The 20,578-nt window shown below is 43.8% G+C and overlaps 2 gene segments (V, D, J or C); both read right to left on the reverse strand.

The window, feature by feature from the left end:
- Positions 1-384: 384 nt before the first annotated feature.
- On the reverse strand, positions 385-19,560 carry LOC121270589. The segment is given in 8 exon segments: positions 385-867; positions 1,006-1,133; positions 4,232-4,561; positions 5,266-5,577; positions 6,202-6,516; positions 6,730-7,029; positions 18,280-18,370; positions 19,472-19,560. Coding segments are annotated over 7 exon segments (1,437 nt in total).
- On the reverse strand, positions 19,479-20,214 carry LOC121270162. The segment is given in 2 exon segments: positions 19,479-19,855; positions 20,130-20,214. Coding segments are annotated over 2 exon segments (462 nt in total).
- Between the last annotated feature and the right edge of the window lie 364 nt (positions 20,215-20,578).

Here is a 20,578-nt window from a genome sequence, read left to right on the forward strand (position 1 = left end):
CTAACATGTGACTGTGATAGGCCTGAGTATGAGTGAAATCACCGAGTTTCTCCTCGCTGTGCAATCATTCTGCCTCTGGGGTTTGCCAGAAAAAGGCAGAGGTAAAGGTGTATTAACACCGACAGGTCGTTGGGTGGCGCTCTGACTCTTTCACTGAAGGACCTTGGGCTCTGAAGAAGAGTCATGAGGACTCGAAACGTTCTGTTTTTTTGTCTCCAGAGATGCTGTGAGACCTGCTGAGCTTTTCCTACATTTTCTGTTTTTGTTTCGCATCCCAGACAAGACTGGTTAAAAATGCCTGCCTGGGAAAGGGGGGAAAACAGTGTAATAGGGAAAAAGGAGCGGTGTCGATGGGCCTGAGAGAAAGGAGTTCGGCAAAGTCAGTTCGTTTCACATTCATGATTTATTAACAATTTCAGGGAACATTTTACAGAAAAGTTTATTTTAAAGTTAACTGAAGTGAATATAATGACTGAGAGTCACATTGAGAACAGAGCACATTCGCTCTGAGCTGCCAACCGTGTGTACAACTTAACAGAGACCAGAAAGAGAAAACAGGAGCTCAATATAAAGGGAAGGGATTAATTGTGAATGAAAAATCAGAAAAGTTACTTATTTACACAGGGAATTCAAACTACTGGGAAATTATAAGCTGCTGTTGCAATGAATCATAATTATCTCGCACGTTTGAAACAAAGAAACGGAAAGACCGTCCATGATTGTCTCAGTTACAAATTCGGAAACATAAACTGAAGATATTTCATTTTTACAGTCACCGAGAGGATATATTTTAAATTCGGAATACAGAGATCTCAATAAAGAGCTGAGGAAAATCTACGGTGTCCAAAATTCAACCAGTCACTTGATCTGTAAAAGAGGATGAAATAATGAAGCAGATGTTTATAATCTGGGACACTTATGTTAGAGTTCTAATCAATGAAACATTGAGAGATTTTTCAAACCGCTTCTGTCAGTTTGAAGTGTGAGTGGATTGAATCTTCTCACCTTCGCCAGAGTGACGGCAGTGCTGTAGAAAATGCTCAGGAAGAACAGAATGATGAATGTGGAAGCGGTTGTCCAGATGTTGCCGTTATCATCCTCAGAGTCTTCAATCCAGATGCGGTCTGTGGAATCTACGGGGATATAGCCGAGGAAATATAATTAGATTGTTTACTAATCTAGGGTATCATTTTTTAAATATTTCCTTTACTCTTTCATAAGTTATTAATGTATTCAATGTTCAATGTATATCTACTATTAAGTGACACTCAGTAACCCATCTCTGTAACTATCTCCACATCTCTTCTCTCTTTACAATCTTTGTACAGTCCATGTCGGAAAATGTGACAACTTTTCTCAATATCAGATTATTTTCGAACAATTTCGTATGATCTATTATTGGAGAATATTATGATGGGTATTTGGAGGGATTCATTGAGCTACTTATTTGGAAACTGTGAACGTTGCTTTTTAAAATCTCGGATGTGAGTTCCCATCTTGTTTGTCTATTTTGTGATGGGAATGTTTGGTGCATCATTAATTTAAATCAGTTTCTCAGTAAGAGCATTGTTTCAGTGTGTTTATCGGGCTATTAAGTAATAGAGACAATTGCCGGAGGATATGCCCGTTAAAAAAGTACATTTGAATTATACTTTCTTCAATAGCCTGGCCTCTGTGTTGTGCTTTAGCTTTTGTGTGTGTCTGCATGAGTATCTCGCACTTTGCATTACTGGTTGTTTGTGTCTCCATAGGTGTGCATGTGTGTTAATGTGTGTGTTCATGTGCCAATGAGTGCTGATTTGTGTATTTTTGTGTCTGCGTCTGTACGTATATTTGGTTTTTCTGCCAAAGTGTATGTATGAGTGTGTTATTGTGCGTGTTTGTGTATTGTTGTCTATGTTGACTTATTACTGTCTGTGTTAATGTGTGTTTACGCGTTCCTGCTGTTAATATGAGTGTTAATGTTTCTTTTTGTGTTCCACTGTGTGTCAGCATATTAATGCCTGTGTCACAGCGTCTGTGTGTGTGTATATGTGTGTGTGTGTGTGTGTGTGTGTATGACACAGCGAGAGAGAGATAGCATTTTAATGTGTGCATTTGTGTTGATCGATATTTAGAACTATGTATCAATGCGTATTTATGTTTTCATATGTACCAACGTGTGTTTTTTGTGTTCTAGTGTGTATGAGTATGTTCATGTTTGTGTCCACATGGGTGTCTGTGAATGTCTTAGTCAGTTCCTCTGTGTTTTTGCATCTGGGTGTCGTCTGCGCATGTGTGTGCATGTGTTCATGTATGCCCATGCATTGTTTTAATGTGTACGATAGTGTGTGTCTTTCTGTCTGTATTTCTGTCATTGTGAACGTGTGATAATGCATATGCTAAAACTTACGTTTGTGCTTTGTATCCTTGTATGAGTCTGCTTGTCTGGTTTTATCTGTTTGTGTGTGTGTGATTGTGTACATGTGTGTGAGCGAGTGTGTCTGTGTGTGTATTTCTGTATGTGTGATTGTGTGTGTGTATTTGTGAATGTGTGTGATTGTGCGTGTGTATTTGCTTATGTGTGTATGTGTGTGTCTGTGTATGTTTGTGCGTCTGTGTCCATGCGTTTGTGATTGTGTGCACATGTGTGTATATTTGTCTATGTGTGTCTGCCTGTGTTTGTGTGGGTGCGCATGTGTGGGTGTACATGTGTCTGCTTGTACCTGTGTGTGTTTGTGTCTGTGTGTCTGTGCCTATGTGTGTGTGTATACACGTGTTTGTGTCTGTCAATTTGTGTCAGCTGTGTGTATTTTTACTATTTTTCCAAATTTCACCAGGTACCAATGATCGAGTCTGATCTTGACGGTGAGAAATTTGGTGAATATTTTCAATATTCTGTGTATAAACATGTTTTCTGTGAGATGCAAGGTGATATCAGGTGAACGAATGCAAACAATCAACCATGTGCCTCATAAAAGTTCAGGGACAGAACCTTTAACAACCCAGGGAGGATTTAAACACCAGTTTAGATTTGGATGATGGGAAATCAATCTTAGCATAACCTTAACAGGGACAAGAGTGTTAAAACATCTTCAAGTTATGTTGCATAAATAGATGTTTTTACAACATCCTAAGCATGATGGGAGTTTAAAATCTGTGGCCAGTAAGCTAGAAGTTGACTTGGACTGTTGGTAACTGAATCCTTATAGTAGAGATTCATTCCCTTCCAGATTCACTGCTCGGGGACTGAGGGTCCAGTGAGTTAATAGTTTTGTTCTGTCTGGTTGTCGAAGCAATTTCCCTTTCGGTTCTCTCTGCTGAGAAGGTGGAGACAGACCGGGTTAACCAATGACCTTCCTCGTCTTTTTGTTTAGCAAGTGGAGGTAAAATTGACTTAAAATTTTCCTTTCATTTTTCTCTGTCGGGTAAGTGGAGGTACAGTAGGTTACCAGTTTGCCTTCCCCTCTCTCTGTTGGGAAAGTGGGGGTACAGTGGTTAAACAATCCCCCCCCCCCCAACCCCCCAACCTGCTGTTGTGGAAGTGAAGGTGCAGTGGTTTAACAATGTCCCCTCCCCCTCTCTCTGTTGGGGAAGTGGTGGTAAATTGGGTTAACAATTTCCCCTCCCCCTTTCTCTGTTGGAGAAGTCGGGGTACGGTGGGTTAGCAATTTCCACTCCTCTCTCTCTGTTGGGGAGGTGGAGGTGCAGTGAGGTAACAATTTCCCTTCCCCCTCTCTCTGATGGGGGATTGTTGGGACATATTTCTGTGTGACCCTCACTTCAGTTCCCAGTGGGTGTGGTGCAGAAGCTTAAAGCTGACATCCGTTTTAAAGGGATGGACGACAAGAGAAGCAGGAACACCCAGATCTAAATGTACTGTGTTTGTTTATCGGAAATGAGAAATTGTCAGATTTCTCCTCAGCGGGAGGAGAGCTGGTGAAGTTATTTTGCAGAATCTTGTAATGAATGAGCTTTACTCTGTCTCTAACCCAGAGGTATCTTAGCTGGGAGCACTGGATGTACAAGACTTGGGTCTGAGCCCTGTGAGTATCCGATTTTAACAAAACACGTCTAACATGATCAAAAGTAGAAAACAACATTAATTAAACGATTGTGTATTTAAATCACGATTGGAGAAAAGGACTTTATTATTTTTTATTGAAGTTTGAAATGGAACCAAGAGATTCTCATTGACATGAATTAACGGTGTCCATCAGTGCAAGGGAAATGTTCACAAAACTCGGTTTACCGCTGGATTTATCAACCGTTCTGTTGATGATCTTCAAGGGGATCGCTTCATGTCCCACCACACAGGAGTAAGAAGCGCCGCTGGCCCACTCCTCCGCTGCAATGGATAACAGGCTGTACATGAAGAAGGAGCGATTGCCGTTCTCCGCCACTACCTCGGTGTTCTTGTAGTTTCCGGGAGCCACCGGCTTGTCATTGACGGTCCACTTGACAAAGATCTCTCGGGGGGAGAAACCTCTCACTAAGCAGCTGAGGGAGACGGACCTCTGAGCGGAGACATCTTCTGCCGAGGGTAGGAGGACAGACACGGACGGTTCCCGCGGGTCTTTAACTGCAGAAAATGTACAATAAATGTTAATAAGCTGCATACTTTCGTAGACAATGAAACGGCTGGTTAGATGTGAGAGAAACGTGTTTTGTGATGAATATTAAGGTTTTTCATTATCCACTTCTTGGAAATATATCACCGATTCTTCACTATAACTGAATCAAAATCCTGGAACTCCCTTCCTAACAGCACTGTGGGTGCATCTACACCACATGGACTACAGCGGTTCAAGAAGGCAGCTCACCATCACCTTGTCAAGGGATATTAGGGATGGGCAATAACTCTGGCCCAGCCAGCGATGCCCACATCCCATGAATTAATAAATAAAATACTTTGGGATCTGTCCGGCTTTCCAGCTCGGAGCAGAGGTGGCACAATCCTTTTCCCTGGGGTTGGACGAGAAAGTTTCTCAAAGTTTACAGCACAGAAACAGGCCATTCTGCCCAACTGGTCCATGTTGGTGTTTTAGCTTCGCACCAGGCTCCTCCCATCTTGCTTCATCTAAACCCAATGACACAGCCTTCAATTCATTTTTCATTCATCTACTTATCAATTTCCCCCTGAAAGTCCACAGGCCCAGGGCGTTTAGTTGGCGAAATTGCTAATCAGAGTAGACCATGAATACAATGAATAGTAAATATTGATCCTGACACTTACACTGGAAATAGACACATTGAACAACTTATTGCTTCAATCTCACTGCTCACCTGGTTCCTTGTGGATGGAACTTCTTAAAGGAGTCGGCAGATCCTGATGGCTCACCACGCAGTAGAACTCAGCCCCACTCAGCCAGGCTTGTGTCGAGATGTTTACGTTGCTGACCACGCTGTCGGGATCCTCTCCCGGTTGGACGGCGATTTCTGATTTCAAAGGCTTCTTCTCCTCGGTCCAGGACACGAGGACTCCATAAGGAGCATTAGAAACGATGCAGGTTAAGGTCACGGTTGCTTCCAGTAAGACTTGTTCTATTGGAGGTGGCAATAGAGTAATTGTGGGATCGTTGTGGCAGTGGGAATCATCTGTGAGACAGAAATGAAAATCAACCAAAGTTTCACCTTCAGAATCAGGACAGCAGTATTCAGCCTTCACTCCCTGAAGGAGAATAAATCACCTTGGACATATCAACCTCTAACTATCGTTTTTAATCTTCTTTACACAATGGAAAAACAGCTTGGTCTGTGTAAATTGTTCTCATAATTTAAGTCGTTCAGCCCCGGTAATATTCTCATGAATCTGCGTTGCCCCAGTCCCAATACAAATGTATCATTCCTGGGCCCTGGAATGCAGGATTGAAAGCTCTTTTATAAATAGGGTGGGTGCACTTTCCAACACTTAATCTCGAAGCTGTTACCAGTGAAGGGTTCCAGACACCTTCTGCCTCTCCAAATATGATCAGCTTACTCAAGGTAAAGCTGATATCAAGTCCACCTCACTCACTCTATGACGTCAATACAGAGACGTGATGTGATAAAATCCTGAATGGTGAATAATCCGAATGCAGCACTTACATCGGAATGAAACACCAACTATATGATAGTAAATTAGAATTTGTTTCGTGCTTTCTACTAACTCCAATAAATTCCTGATTTGATTAACATCGGAGAGCAGAATGATCTATTGCTTCCTCGGTTTGTATTTCTTACCCTCACACTTGGTGGCGTTTCGACTTTGGGTGAGCCCTTGGTGAGTGACCTGACAGGTATAGACTGCGTCGCTGAGCCATTCCCCAGCGGAGACTTTCAGCCGACTGGTCGCCGAGAAGTTCCCGTTCATTTCAAAGGCGGGAGAGGTGACAATTCCTGAATTCATGGGTTGTCCATTCTTCAGCCACTTCACGGTGATTGGCTTCGGACGGAAATCGATGATTGAACAGACGGCAGTTGCAAATTTGTTGGTTGTGATTTCTTCCCGGGAACTCACGGTGAGGAGAACAGTTGGAGGTAAGTCAAGAAGAGGACCTTCAAAAAACACAGATTAGTCATTTCTTGCAGAAGAAATTGATAACAGATACAATAAGTTCTTATATTTTAACAGGCTCTTTGCGGTCAATGGACACTAACCTGGAATTTCCAGGGATCAGAACTATGCAGAGCACTATAAATGCGTTATAACCAAGGCCCTATACAGGTCAATCACAGCCTTTCTTTTCTCACAGGTTCCCCAACACTTACAGTGCATTTCAATGCTCTTGTCTGAGCCGCTGTGTCGAACCTCACACTTGATTTTGTTGCATTCTCCCTCTGACTCGGTGATGGTTAACTGGCTGCTCATGGTGTAGGTTCCCTTCTGATTTCTCACCGATGGGTAAGTCTTAAATCCAGTGGTGATCTGCTGCCCATCTTTCTTCCAGGTCAAGCTGGTGATTTCTGGGGAGTAGTCCATCGCCAAACAGCCGTAGGTGACGGAGCCGTCGGTGTTGTGTTGCTGACAGGAGGAGACCAGGCTGTAGAGAGTGGGCGAAGACGGTGTCACTGGGAAAGAATGGCCGATCGAACAAGTTAGACTCTGTGATTTGTGATCATTAAGTAATCAAACAACTCGAAATTAGACTAGAACTATAAACATATCCAAATATATTCCAACTAAAACCCACATCCACATTTGATCATTTATTATTTCCATCATTTGGTGACCCTCACTTGTCGGTTCCCTCTTTAGAAACCCACACCTCTTTTCCCGCCTCTATCCCATTACTAAAAGAGAACACTTTGATGTCATCTGAATGACGTACCTTTCAGTGGATTAAAATGGAAGAGCAGAGCATCTTCCCCATTATTTTGACACCATTTATTTCTCAATCAACAGCACTTGGTGATACAGAAATTGTCTCGTCATTTATATCATTGCAGTTTGGAAATTGGCTCTGTTCAAATTAACTGATGCCCCCTCCCGTCTCCACGTCCACCCAAAACAAAGAACAGCAACAACCCTTCGAAAGTACCTTTGTAATGGTACCTATATAATGACCATAGAACCCTAACTTGAATACTAGTGACAGTTAGTACGACATGTTCCAATCGTACGTACATGTGAACATGCGGATCAGTAGCAGGAGTAGGCCATTCGGCCTCTGGGGCCTCCTCCACCATTCACTACCGATCATTGCTGATCTGATTGTGGCGTGAACTCCACATTCCCGCCTCCTCTCGGCTAACCTTTGACTCCCTTGTCAATGAAGAATCTCTCTACCTCTGCCTTGAAATATTAATGACTCCTCCTCCATCGCTCTCTGGGGAAGAGAGTTCCAAAGTTTCACGAGTCTTTGGGAGAAAAATAAAATCCCCTCATTTCTGTCTGAAATGGGAGACATCTTATTTTTAAACTGTGTTCCCTATCGTTAGTCTCTCTCACAAGGGGAAACATCCTTTCAGATTCCACTCTGTCAATTCCCCTCAGGATCTTATATGTTTCAATAAAATCAGCTCTCATTCTTCTAAACTCCAGTGGATACAGGCCCAGCCTATCCAAACTTTCCTCATAAGATAACCGACGACACCTCCCAGTATCATGTGAATGAACATTCTCTGAACAGCTTCTAATGCTTTTAAATCCTTTTTTAAAGGAGACTAAGTCTGTACACAGCAATCCAGACGAGGCCTCATCGATGCCCTGTTAAACTGTGGCAAAACATCTTTACTTTGTATTCTATTCCCCTTGTAATAAATGCCAACATTCCCTTTGCCTTCCTCATTACTTGCTGTTCCTGTATTGTAACGTTTTGTAATTCATGCACCAAGGGATCCACATTGCTCTGTACCTCAGGGTTCTGCAATCTCTCTCCCTTTTAATAATATGCTGCTTTTGTATTCTTCCTGCCAAAGTGGACAAGTTTATATTTTCCCACATTATATGGCATCTGTCATTTATTTGCCCACTCACTTATTCTATCTATGTCCCTTTGCTGGGCTTTTATCCCCTCTTCACCATTTACGTTCCTATCTATCTTTGTGTTATCAGCAAATTTAGCAAATTCATTCAGTCCTTCGTTCAGTCATTGATATAAATTGTAAATAGTTGAGGCCGCATCATTGATCCCTATGGCACTTCACTTGTCACATCTTGCCAACCTAAAATAAACAATTTATCCCAACTTTGTTTCCTGTTAGCTAACCAACCTTCTACCCATGCTCAACTGTTACAGCCGACACGATTATTTTGTGTAGTAATCAGATGAGACTTTTCCAGAATCTAGGGAATTTTGGAAAATTAAAACCAATGCCTCTGCTATTTTAATAACCACATCGTTAAGGCCAAAATATTTGTGCAACTTCTCTGCCCATTTCCTTATTTTCCTTTATTACAGGCTTGTCCAATCCCTGTCCCGTGGCTGGGTTGTGGCCCCGGAAGCCCCTCTATATGGATCCCGGAGCCGTTGTTCAAAATGCCGTTAGAACGGGTAAGTGGAGCTGAAGGTATCTGCAAGGAGCTGCTCCTTCAATCCCTCTATCCCGTTAGCGGCTGACAGACTGGCTTGTGGGCCTATCAGCAGTAAAGGTGGGAGACAAACAGATTGTGATTGGAGGGGCAGTGAACACCCGCTGGAGAAAGGTGCAGGAAGCCGGAGGGGGAAGCACACAGAGACATTGTCTCCTTTCTATCCCAGGCACTTAGCGCCTTTCCCCAGGAATAGAAAGGATTTCAGGAGGAGGAGAGACAATGAGGGAGAGAGAGAGAGAGAGAGAGAGAGAGAGAGAGAGAGAGAGAGATGGAGAGAGTGGGACCCAGGCCGCCTAGGGCCTTGGCTCACAACTGCTTTCGCCTGGCTCTCCTCACTATAGCCCGACTCTTTGCACTTTCACGCGCCTCTCTGACCTTCCCCCCACCCCTCTGCCCACCGCAACCCTGCCTTCTGCCCTGACCCTCCCTCTGCCCTTCCCTACCTCCCACCTCTCAGTCCCTTCCCCCGCGCCTCTCTGCCCTTTGCCCCCGCTTCTCTGCCCTTTCCCCCTCTTGGCTCTCTGCCCCTTCTCCCCCAGCTCTCTGCACTTAATCCAAGATTCTCTGCACTTTCGCCTGGCTCTCTGAACTTTCCCCCATTTCTCTGCCCTTTACATCACCTCTCTGCCCTTCCCCCCTCCTCTCTGCCCTTTCGCCACCTCCTTGCTGACGTTTCCCCCTCCCCTCTGCCCATTCCCACCCCCCTCTGCCCTTCCAGCCTTCTGCTTCTCTGCCCTTTCCCCCGCCTCGCTGCCCTTTCCCCCTCCCACCTCTCTGTCCTTTCTCCCCCAGCTCTCTGCATTTACTCCATGGCTCTCTGCGCTTTCGCCTGGCTATCTGACTTTTTCACTGGTTCACTGACCTTTCCATCACCCCGCTGCCCTTCATCCCCTGTGCTCTGCCCTTTCCCCTCCTGCCTCTCTGCCTTTTCCCCCACCCGCCCTTCTGCCCTTTCCCCCTCCCACCTCTCAGCCCTTTCCCCCGCCGGTGTCTCTGCCCTTTCCCCCTCCCACCTCTCTGCCCTTTCCCCCTCCGGTGTCTCTGCCCTTTCCCCCTCCCACCTCTCAGCCCTTTCCCCCGCCGGTGTCTCTGCCCTTTCCCCCTCCCACCTCTCTGCCCTTTCCCCCTCCGGTGTCTCTGCCCTTTCCCCCTCCCGCCTCTTTGCCCTTTCCCCCTCCCGCCTCTCTGAACTTACTCCAAGGCCCTCTGCACTTTCGCCCAACTCTGTGACCTTTCCATCGCCTCTCTGCCCTTGCCCCCTCCCGCCCCTCTGCCCTTGCCCCCTCCCGCCCCTCTGCCCTTGCCCCCTCCCGCCCCTCTGCCCTTGCCCCCTCCCGCCCCTCTGCCCTTGCCCCCTCCCGCCCCTCTGCCCTTGCCCCCTCCCGCCCCTCTGCCCTTGCCCCCTCCCGCCCCTCTGCCCTTGCCCCCTCCCGCCTCTCTGCCCTTGCCCCCTCCCGCCTCTCTGCCCTTGCCCCCTCCCGCCTCTCTGCCCTTTCTTCCCCGCCCACCTCTCTGCCCTTGCCCCCTCCCACCTCTCTGCCCTTTCTCCCCCGCCCCACCTCTCTGCCCTTTCTCCCCCGCCCCACCTCTCTGCCCTTTCTCCCCCGCCCCACCTCTCTGCCCTTTCTCCCCCGCCCCACCTCTCTGCACTTACTCTACGGGTCCCTGCCCGTTACCCCGACTCTCTTCCCTTCCCCCTGTCTTCCTGCCCTTTCCCCCAGGCTCTCTGCACTTTAGCCCCGCCTCTCTGCCCTTTCCACCGACGCTCGTCGCTCCCATGGGCCATGCTCCACTTTCCGGAATGGCTAGGCCTCAGTCCTCACTTCCAGGTCTCTCTTCCCCGCAGATCTGGCCCTTCCACGCACTGATTTATGAAAATTGATCGTGTGAGTTAGCGTGTGCATGATTGACAGAGTGAAGATGGCTGAGTGACAGAGTGAGGGTGGGTGGCTGGGTGAGTGAGGTTGTGTGGGTGTATGAAGGAATGAGTGAGGGTAGGTGGTGAGTGAGCGTGAGTGGGTGTCTGAATGTGGGTGAGTGAGAATGGATGAGTGAATGAATGAGGGTAGGTGAGTGGGTGAGTGGGTGAGGGTTGGTGGTTATGTGAGGGTCGGGATGTGAGTGAAGGTGAGTCGGTGTTTGAGGGTGGGTGGATGAGTTATTGAGTGTGAGTGAATGTAGGTGAGTGAGGATGGGTGGATGAGTGAGTTTGAATGAGGATAAGTGAGGATGGATCAATAAGGGTGGGTGAATGAGTGTGAATGAGGCTGGGTGTGTAAGGGTGAGTGAGGGTGCATGAGTGAGTGCGGGTGAATGAGCAATTGATGGTGAGTGAATGAGGATGAATGAAGGTGGGTGAATGAGCGAGGGTGAGTGAGTGAGGATGTGAGGGTGAGTGAGGGAGTGATGGTGAGTGAGCGTGAGTTTTTGTGGGTAGTGAGGTGCCCAGGTGCTGCAGGCTCATCAAGGTGATGTTTCTCCAGATGATTTTCTGCTCCGGCTCAGCTTTCCATTTCCTGTTGTCCACAGCCAAGCTGGGGGCTCCTCCATTTGGTTCCACTACCTCCACCTCCTCCTCTTCCTCTCCATCGACCCTCTCCCAATTCTTCATATTGATCAGCTTTCAGTAACACCGGCTGCGTAAAGTCAGGTAGCAGTGTAGATCGCTGGCCAGCTGTTTTAATGTCGATGCCTTTCTTTGAGAAACCCATGTCAGTGCGAGAATAGGCAGACTGAGAGGGCTGGAGGGGAAGGTTACAGCAAAACCAGGATGGGCCGTGCAGGCAACTTGCACCAAGTGTGCATCTGTATTGGGGATCCAGACGGCCGTGGTCTCCGCCACATCCCTCCCCTTTTCTTGTTTCTTTGTGTCTGGTTCCACACTTCGAAATTCTCCACATATATAGTGATGTCACCTGTGTAATTTCATTTTCCACAAAAAACATCAGAAATGGAACAATGAACATGCAGCTTAGCGGATTTTTATTCTGCAATGAATCTTTTCAGCCCACATCTGTGTGAGAGAATATGTGTATGTGTGCGTGAGAGAGAGAGAGTGCGCATGTAATTGAGTGTGTATTTATATAGAAACATAGAAACTAGGAGCAGGAGTAGGCTATTCGGCCCTTCGAGCCTGCTCCACCATTCGTTATGATCATGGATGATCATCCAACTCAATAGCCTGCTCCCACTTTCTCCCAATACCCTGTGATCTCTTTCACCCCAAGTTCTATATCTAACTCATTCTTGAAAACATACAATGTTTTGGTCTCAACTATTTTCTGTGGTAACGAATTCCACAGGCTCACCACTCTCTGGGTGAAGAAATTTCTCCTCATCAGTCCTAAATGGTCTACCCCATATCCTCAGACTGTGACCCCTGGTTCTGGACTCCCCCACCATCGGGAACATCGTTCCTGCATCTACCCTGTCTAGTCCTGTAAGAATTTTATAGGTTTGTGAGAAGAAGAAAAAAAGTGTGTGTGAGAGAGAGTGTGTGTGTGTGAGAGAGTGAGTGTGAGAGAGGGAGAGAGAGAGAGAGAGAGAGTGCATGCACGTGTGTGTGTATGTGTGTGTGAGAGAGCCACTTTGCGTGTGTGTGAGAGAGAGAGAGTGTCTGTGTGAGAAAGAGGGAGAGTGTGTGTATGTATGTGTGTGTCATAGGGAGTATACTTGTAAGAATGTCTGAGATAGAGAAAGTGTGTATCTGTGGGAGAGAGAGTATGTGTGTATAAGAGAGAGCGACTTTGTGTGTGTGTGAGAGAGAACGACTGTGTGTGTTAGAGTGAGAGAGAGAGAGGGAGAGGAAGTATGTGTGTACGGGTGTGAGTGAAAGGTAGTATAAGTGTGTGAGAGAGAATGTGTTAGAGAGAGTACGTGTGTGTGTGGGGGAGAGAGAGTGTGTGAGAGAGAGAACGTGTGAGTGTGTGAGAGAGAGAAAGAGTGTGTGAAAGAGTGAGCCACGGTGTGTGTCAGAGGGAGAGAGAAAGAGAGAATGAGAGAGAGTGCATGTGTGAGAGAAACAGAGTGTGTATGTTTGAGATGGAATGTGTTTGTGTGTGTGCGAGAGAGAGAGAGAATGAGGATGCTCATGTGAGAGAGTGTATGATGTGTCTGTATGTGTGTGAGAGAGGAATGGAGAGCGTGCGTGTGCATAGGTGAGAGTGTGTCTGTGTGTGGGAGAGAGGGTACATGTATGTGAGAGAGAGGGTACATTTATGTGAGAGAGAGAGTGGGTATGCATGTGTGAGAGAGAGAATGTGTGTAGGAGAGTGCATGTGTGAGAAAGAGTGAGTGCATGTGTGTGTGAGAGAGTAAGTGGACACATGTGTAAGACTGTGTGTAGGTGCGAATGTATGTGTATGAGAGAATGTGAGTGCCTGTGTGAGAGTGTGAGTAGAAGAGAGGAAATGCGTGAGAGACAGAGTGTGTGCATGTTAAAGAGAGTTTGTGTATGAAAGAAAGAATGCTTGTGTGCGTGTGTGTGTGTGTGTGTGGTGCATGTGTGTGACAGAGGGAGAAATAGAGAGTGTGTGTCTGTCAGAGAGAGTGCATGCGAGAGAGAGTACACGTGTGTGAGAGAAAGGGTGTGTGACAGAGAGAGTGAGCGAGTGAGGTGTGTGGTAAAGAGACTGAGTGTGTCGAGGTAGATCAGCCATGATCTGAATGAACGCAGGGAAGGATCAAAAGGCTGAATGTCCTCCTTATGCTCTCATTTCTGTCATTCATTCCTCCCCCTGCAGGCGGCAATCCAATGCCTCAGTTTTTGATGGCGGCTCCTTTTCCCCAAATCCCCCGCGGCTGGTTATTTGGAGCAGGGGCCGGTCATTGTCCATTTCAATCGTTTAAATATCTCGCAGCCCCTGATCAGATCAGAACAGGCGCTGCTCTCTGGAGCCTCACTGTCACTTCTGTTTGTTCTGAAATTGTGTTCAAGTTCAGGTCACTCACATTCAATGATTTTCTGATACTCAAAATGTGAAACATAATTAATTCATTAAAATATATGCATGTTCTCTTCAAAAATATTGCTAAAAACAATTAATGTGCGTAATTTCACCCGAGCAATGGAACAATTTATTTTCACAGATCTGGCTGGTGGACTCACAGCTAGTTAATTCGATGCTGATCTCTGCCGGAAGAAGGCTCTCAGGTCAGGGACAGGACAAGTTAAGATATGGGTTAAAGCCCCCACTCCTCCCCAGTACAATCCTGCCATCAGCTGCAGGGGTGGAATTCAACAGAAAGCCATCTCTCCACTAAACTGGCAAACACTCCGGGTCAGGTACAGCACTGGTTTGATATAAAACTCCCTCTACATTGTCCCATCAAATATGCCCAGGAGAGGGTTCAATCCACTTTTGATATAAATGCTGCAGCTGCAAGAGTCGGTTAGAGGCTGGGAATTCTGTGGCGAGTAATTCAACTCCTATCGCCCAAAGACAACTCACCATCTCCAAGGCACATTGCCTCAATGAGTGAAACATCAAAAACCCCCAAGAAACTCGATATTATCCAGGACAAAGCAGCCCACAGAATTGGCACCCCATCCGCTACCTAAAACATTCAATCCCTCCTCCACTGACGCACAGTGACAACAGGGCGTGCCATATACAAGGTGGACTGCAGCAGCTCACCAAGACTCTTTCGATAGCACCATCAGAAACCACGACCCCTCCTAACTAGAAGGACAAGGGCAGCAGGTACTGGGGAACACTGCCCTCTATACGTTCTCCTCCAAAGCACCCACCATCCTGACTTGGAACAATATCGTCATTCCTTCACTGTCAATTGGTCAAAATCCCGGAACTCTGGACAGAACAGCACTGAGTGCACTGGGAATTATTCAAGGAAGCGGAATATCAACAGTACTGCAAGGGGTAATTAGGGATGGGCAACAAATGCTGGCCTTGCAAGCGACCCCAACATCCTATGATGGGATTAAAAATAAGATACAGGCTAATTTCTTCCTGCACACTATCCAACCAAATCGGTCAAGGACTGCTACAACACGGATTGAAATAGAATAGAGCTCTCTCTGCATTGCCTAACCGAACACTCCAAAGACAGCTACATCACTGGTTTAAAATCGACCAAACCTCCTTCGACAGTCTGTCTGTCATTTCTGAATTGTCCTTTCTGACTGTTACAATGGGTTGGGTATCTCATTTCTGAGGGGCCTGGTCAGAAAGTCAAACCTTCACATTTCTCACAGATACAAATTTTTTGAATAAATAAATGAAATTGCACTTCCTGAAATACAGGAGAGCGAACCAGAAGGTTAACAACCAGTCAGGAAGATTTCTGGTCCCAGCACAGTGACCACACGCACAGAAACAGAACAGACACAAATGGTGCAACAAGCGAGTTCCCAGCAGATAGATCTGTTCAATCTGTCTATTTCATTCAAGCTGTTTGATTCTAATTAATCAATGGTCAATTTACTCCAATTATTCCACAACTTCGTTGAAATTAATCTGATTTTCATTTCAAAACTCCCTTTGAAGTCCAACTAATTCTCCCTGTCAATCTCCAATCTCCAAACAATGTAAGATTTAAGTTACCCTGAAAGTGAGCACAGCAAATATTACAGATTCAGGGTAATTTGGTGTCCGTAACAGAGAATCAGTGACAGGGTAAGAATTAAACAAATCAGAAAACATTCACATTGAAAACCAACTACCCGCTGATTTGAATTGATTTTAGGGATAAATATAACCAATAAAATCATCGAGATGAAACACCTTATCGATCGGAGCACAGCTGAATAAGAAAAATATTCTTTTCTAAATTCATTTTGGATAAAATTAAAAATTCTCTCCACTGAGAATTTGCATTCACAATAATGAACAGTATACTATTTAATTGTTGGAGTTCATTTATGTTGAATTAATTATCACTAATATTATATTGTAAGTTAATTATTTTGTTATTGTCAATTTATTTCCTTGTTAATTGATTTCTACTCTACAATATGAAAAATATGGTTTTCAAAAATTGAAAATTTGTTTCTCCCTGGTACTTTGTGAAATAATTGGGGTTTACTTAAATCAACCTGACACTGAAACAATGTTAAACAATAAACTTCAAATTACGAGATGGTAACCTTCAGGCAAGAATATCAATTTTACTTAAATTTAATCACTATTTACTACTTTACTTTTACTTCCACTGCTCTGTTTTAACAGACAAAATTGTAAACTATGCGTGTTTCTGAATGCATTGAGAAATCATAAATTCCATCTATTCTCATCGAGTAATTCACAAGACGAATTTATGAGTGGAATATTTTAAATACTTTCAAATCTGGCCGAGGTAACATCGCATCAAGTGTCTACGAACTGTAACATCATTTGTTTGCTAAAGCAAACTTGTCTTAACTCAAAACTACATGTAAAAAAATGTTCCTCGCAGTTACTTATTATCAATAAAAGTGCTTCCTTGATAAAATCACTATAGTTTAATTGTTAAATATATTGTTCATTGAAAGACGATCCAAATTAATCAGTATATAATTTGATGAGAAAAATTTATTCAGATCACCTGCGCCACTGAAATATAACCAGCAAAATGCGCCACTGAAATATAACCAGCAAAATGATTAGAGATTTTGCTCTTCAATTTAATAGTTAATAAGTATTAAGCATGAATCTCAGATATAATCTGTTCTTCTCCTATAATTCTATCCTGTGCACAGTACAGCAATGGGAGACAGAATGTTGTTATTAAGTTCAAAACTAACATTAATGTTTGCAATTAAATTAATCTGTTCGAATTTTAAGCGTTTCCTTGTCAATCTCTATTCATACGCAGTTTTCACCTTCCTACAGTTCAAAAAAAATAAGAACAATTCCTTGACTGCCAGCGAATTCCACCCCCCAGAAAACTGTTTACGATTAGATTAGTGACAATTATCTCGCTATCCAAATCCCAATGACATTGAAGGAATAATATGGTTACGGCTGCACAGAAAGAATGTAATAACCGGATAGACATATTGCCAAACTGCAATGTTAAACTCGTCTTTAAATCAATGCAAACGTTATCAGGGATTTAAAGAATTCAAAATCTCTTGTGGAAATGAACAATTCTGTAGAATCAGTATACTCTTATTGAAATGTTTTCATACATAATCACAAAATGATTCCACCCTAAAAATTTTCCCGGTCAAGTTAATTGTGCGCAGTGCACAGCAGAATTGTGAAAGGTGATTAATGATCAATTAGGTTAACATGAAAGCTGTTCAGTCAATATGGAGAAATATTACCACATTATAATTGCTTGAATTATATTAATTTTACTCTACAATTTGAAAACTTGTTAATTATATAGTTTCTGATTGCAGTAACGAATTATGTTCTGATTGAGCATCTTAATCCATGGTTTAGTTTAATCTGCAGTTATGACTTAAAATAAAAACAAAATGCTCTAACACATCTTTAAACACTTTTCCCCCATTTCTGAATTCTGCCCGTTTTCTGCTGACAATGGCGCTTCAAGCAGAAACAAACGCGTAGACTGTTTCCTTTCAATCACAAAACGTGTAACCGCTCAATATCACCGAGTTTAAACAAAGCAGAAACAATGCAGAACCGCCAAACTGTTTCACAAATTCTATTTGTTCAAAGTCACCCAGACACACAATCTCATCAGGAGAAAAACATCTAATCACATCACTGAGAGGCTGAAACCCGTTTCATGGAGAAGCAGCTCAATTCAACAAACACTTACAACAGAATCCAATGTAACATTGCAAGAAAATCTCAATGTCTAATCCAGACAACCCGCTCGACGCCAAATGAATGAATAATTAAAGTAAACAGAAATATGGAATAATGTCAACAGTATTGTGAGTAAGCGTTCAATAAATTAATATTGAAACTAAAGCATATTTTGTTGATATTGGGCTTGATTTCAAACATATTTGAACCCTTGTGCAGTCGATGGTAAAATCCGAAGTGATTAGATGTCACCGAGATTAAACATTGCAGGAACGTCAAACTGTTTTTTTAAACAAACGTTAGACATTTCACGTAACCCGGTCACACAGTATCTTCAGCAGATAAACACCAAATCACAACAACCAGGGATTGAATCCCTTTTTGTTGAGACACAGCGGAATTATATAACTCAATTTCAGCAGAATCACATGAAACATTGTAAAATATCTCCATACAGAATCCAGCAAACCCAAGTTTCAGTAAACGAATCAGTTATTAAAATAGACAAAAATATAAAGCAAAGACTCAAATAAAGCAGTTACTAAATAAGTGCATGGTTCTTACCTGCAGTCACCGTCACCATGGTCCCTTGTCCCCAGTAGTCCATAGCGTCACAGTATTACATTCCCTGGGCTGTGCCATACAATAACTGTCCCTGCACGAAAAAGACAGAAATCCACCATTATTTTAAATATTCATAAGTCAGGGGCAAAGTAAGTTCACGATAAATCTTCACGAAATTATATTTGCGTTGTAGTTATCTTTAGGTATTCATCAATGATCCTCATGTTTTACATTTCACAGAGTAACATATGAACATGTTCTTGTAATCAGCAACCGATTAATGTATAATTATCACAGCTTTTCCATCTTAAACCATGTTTTTTGGGCAGCGCTGGACATAACTAATACTTCACTGTAAATATAGTTGGATTGTAAAAGCGAGCACTGACCCAGGCAGACTCAATTAATGCTGAGGGGTTTTTGTATTGACAGTAACTGCTGTGCCATCCCAGTCACAGTGAGACACACCATGTCAAATACTGTGGCAGACTGTTCACTGAAAATACAAAGATTTAATTTCACTGCGCTCACAAAAACCTGATTCCGACTCACTTAAGAGCGAATCGGTGAGATATTTCAGGCTGTGCTGGTGAATATATTTATAAATGCAATTGGAATACTTTTAAAGACTCTGTACAGATTTAGAGTGTCCGTCAACACGAACAAAGCGGAAGACTTTTATACCTTTTTGCAAACCTCTACCCATTATTTTATTTAACTCTCACTTTCTTTGACGTTCCTGCTGTGATATTGATCACCAATTTGAACAAACTCTTTCTCTGAGGTTTTTGTATGAGGATGTCGCTGTGCACAGCACTGTGACCCACTGTAGTATCACAGTGAAATACACCCGCACAAAAACTGCACCCACTCTGTTCAGTGCTGCATCCCAATTTTCACTTCAAATAGACGTTTACTTCTGATCTGGTTTAGAATTCATGCAGCAATTTACAAAACTCAATGAATAGAGACCCTCCTCCAAGTGTCAGGCAGGTTAAAATGAGTATTATATCCAGGTCTGTAATTGCGGAAACTGTTATCAGTAAATATAAACACAGCGAAAAGCTCAGCCGATTATATCGATTGGTTTGTTAGGTTTTCTGTTAAATTTGCTGTTTTAATTTTGTCACAAGTGGCTTGTTGTCTGGTTCTGATCATTACAGTTAATAATACATTTAAAACAAGTACTGACCGTCAGATTACGATGGAAGTTGTTGAGTCCCTCTCGATCTGTTCTTGTTCGGGTCCAGCCCTGGTTCCTCTCGCTGTGACTCTCTTGCACAGTAATAGATGGCGGTGTCTTCAGTCTTCAGGTTCGTCATGTCCAAGGAGAAAATGCTCCTTGAAGTGTCTTTGGACGCAGTGAATCGATTCTTAATTGCTGGGGCATAGCTGTTGTCCGATGGACTATAGTAGTAAACCAGCCACTCCAGCCCTTGTCCGGGAACCTGTCGGACCCAGATCATGCCGTAGCTGTCAAGATCGAAGCCGCTGGTTTTACAGGTCAGTCTCAGGGTGCCTCCGGGACGCCCGGTCTCTGCCTCTGGCTGAGTCAACACAACATCCGACTGGACACCTGTAAAAATATATCAAAAACCCCGAAGATTAACCATGGTGAAATGATTCCTGACTCTGTAACATTCTAGAGAGAGACTAACACTGAGACAGTAACAGTGAGAGACTTGGACAATAAAAACTACTCACGGGATAAGAAAGTCAGCAACAAACTGAGAGAAATCGCCGACCTCATCCTTCTGGTCATTTGGGGAAAATGGTTCTGTCCAGAACTCAGTGAACAAACCAGCTCCCGGACTGTTGGATTCCGGCCCCAGTGAGCGGCATTTAAATACCCGGCAGAAGGGGGCGGGTTTCCAGGCGCCGCCTGTTGATTCCCTGGTAGAGGCGGCGACTGGATCCACGCCCCACCTTCCACATCCCCAACAGAATGGACTCAGATATTTACAATAGGTTATTGTTAAAAGTGGGCATTTTATCTATATCGGGATATAGTTCATAAAAACGACTAATTCAAATGTAAATTAAGTCCATTTATTTCTGCACTACTTCACAGCGGGTTGAATCTAAAAAAATAAGTTATTTTATCAGGGAATAAAGGGGCTGTCAGTCTGTTTTGCAGCAACTCTGGGTCTCTATCTCATTACAGCAATAAAGTATCATTAGTCATTGGAATTATTATTGATTTATGTAATTAAATGCGGGGGGTGAACAAAGTGATATTATATATAAAATGGGTGGCTATCGCCATACAGTTTGGGTCCAGAGATAAGAAGAAACTCCT

Source organism: Carcharodon carcharias, chromosome 27 (genome assembly GCF_017639515.1).
Source record: "Carcharodon carcharias isolate sCarCar2 chromosome 27, sCarCar2.pri, whole genome shotgun sequence".
In the NCBI taxonomy this organism is placed as follows: Eukaryota; Metazoa; Chordata; class Chondrichthyes; order Lamniformes; family Lamnidae; genus Carcharodon; species Carcharodon carcharias.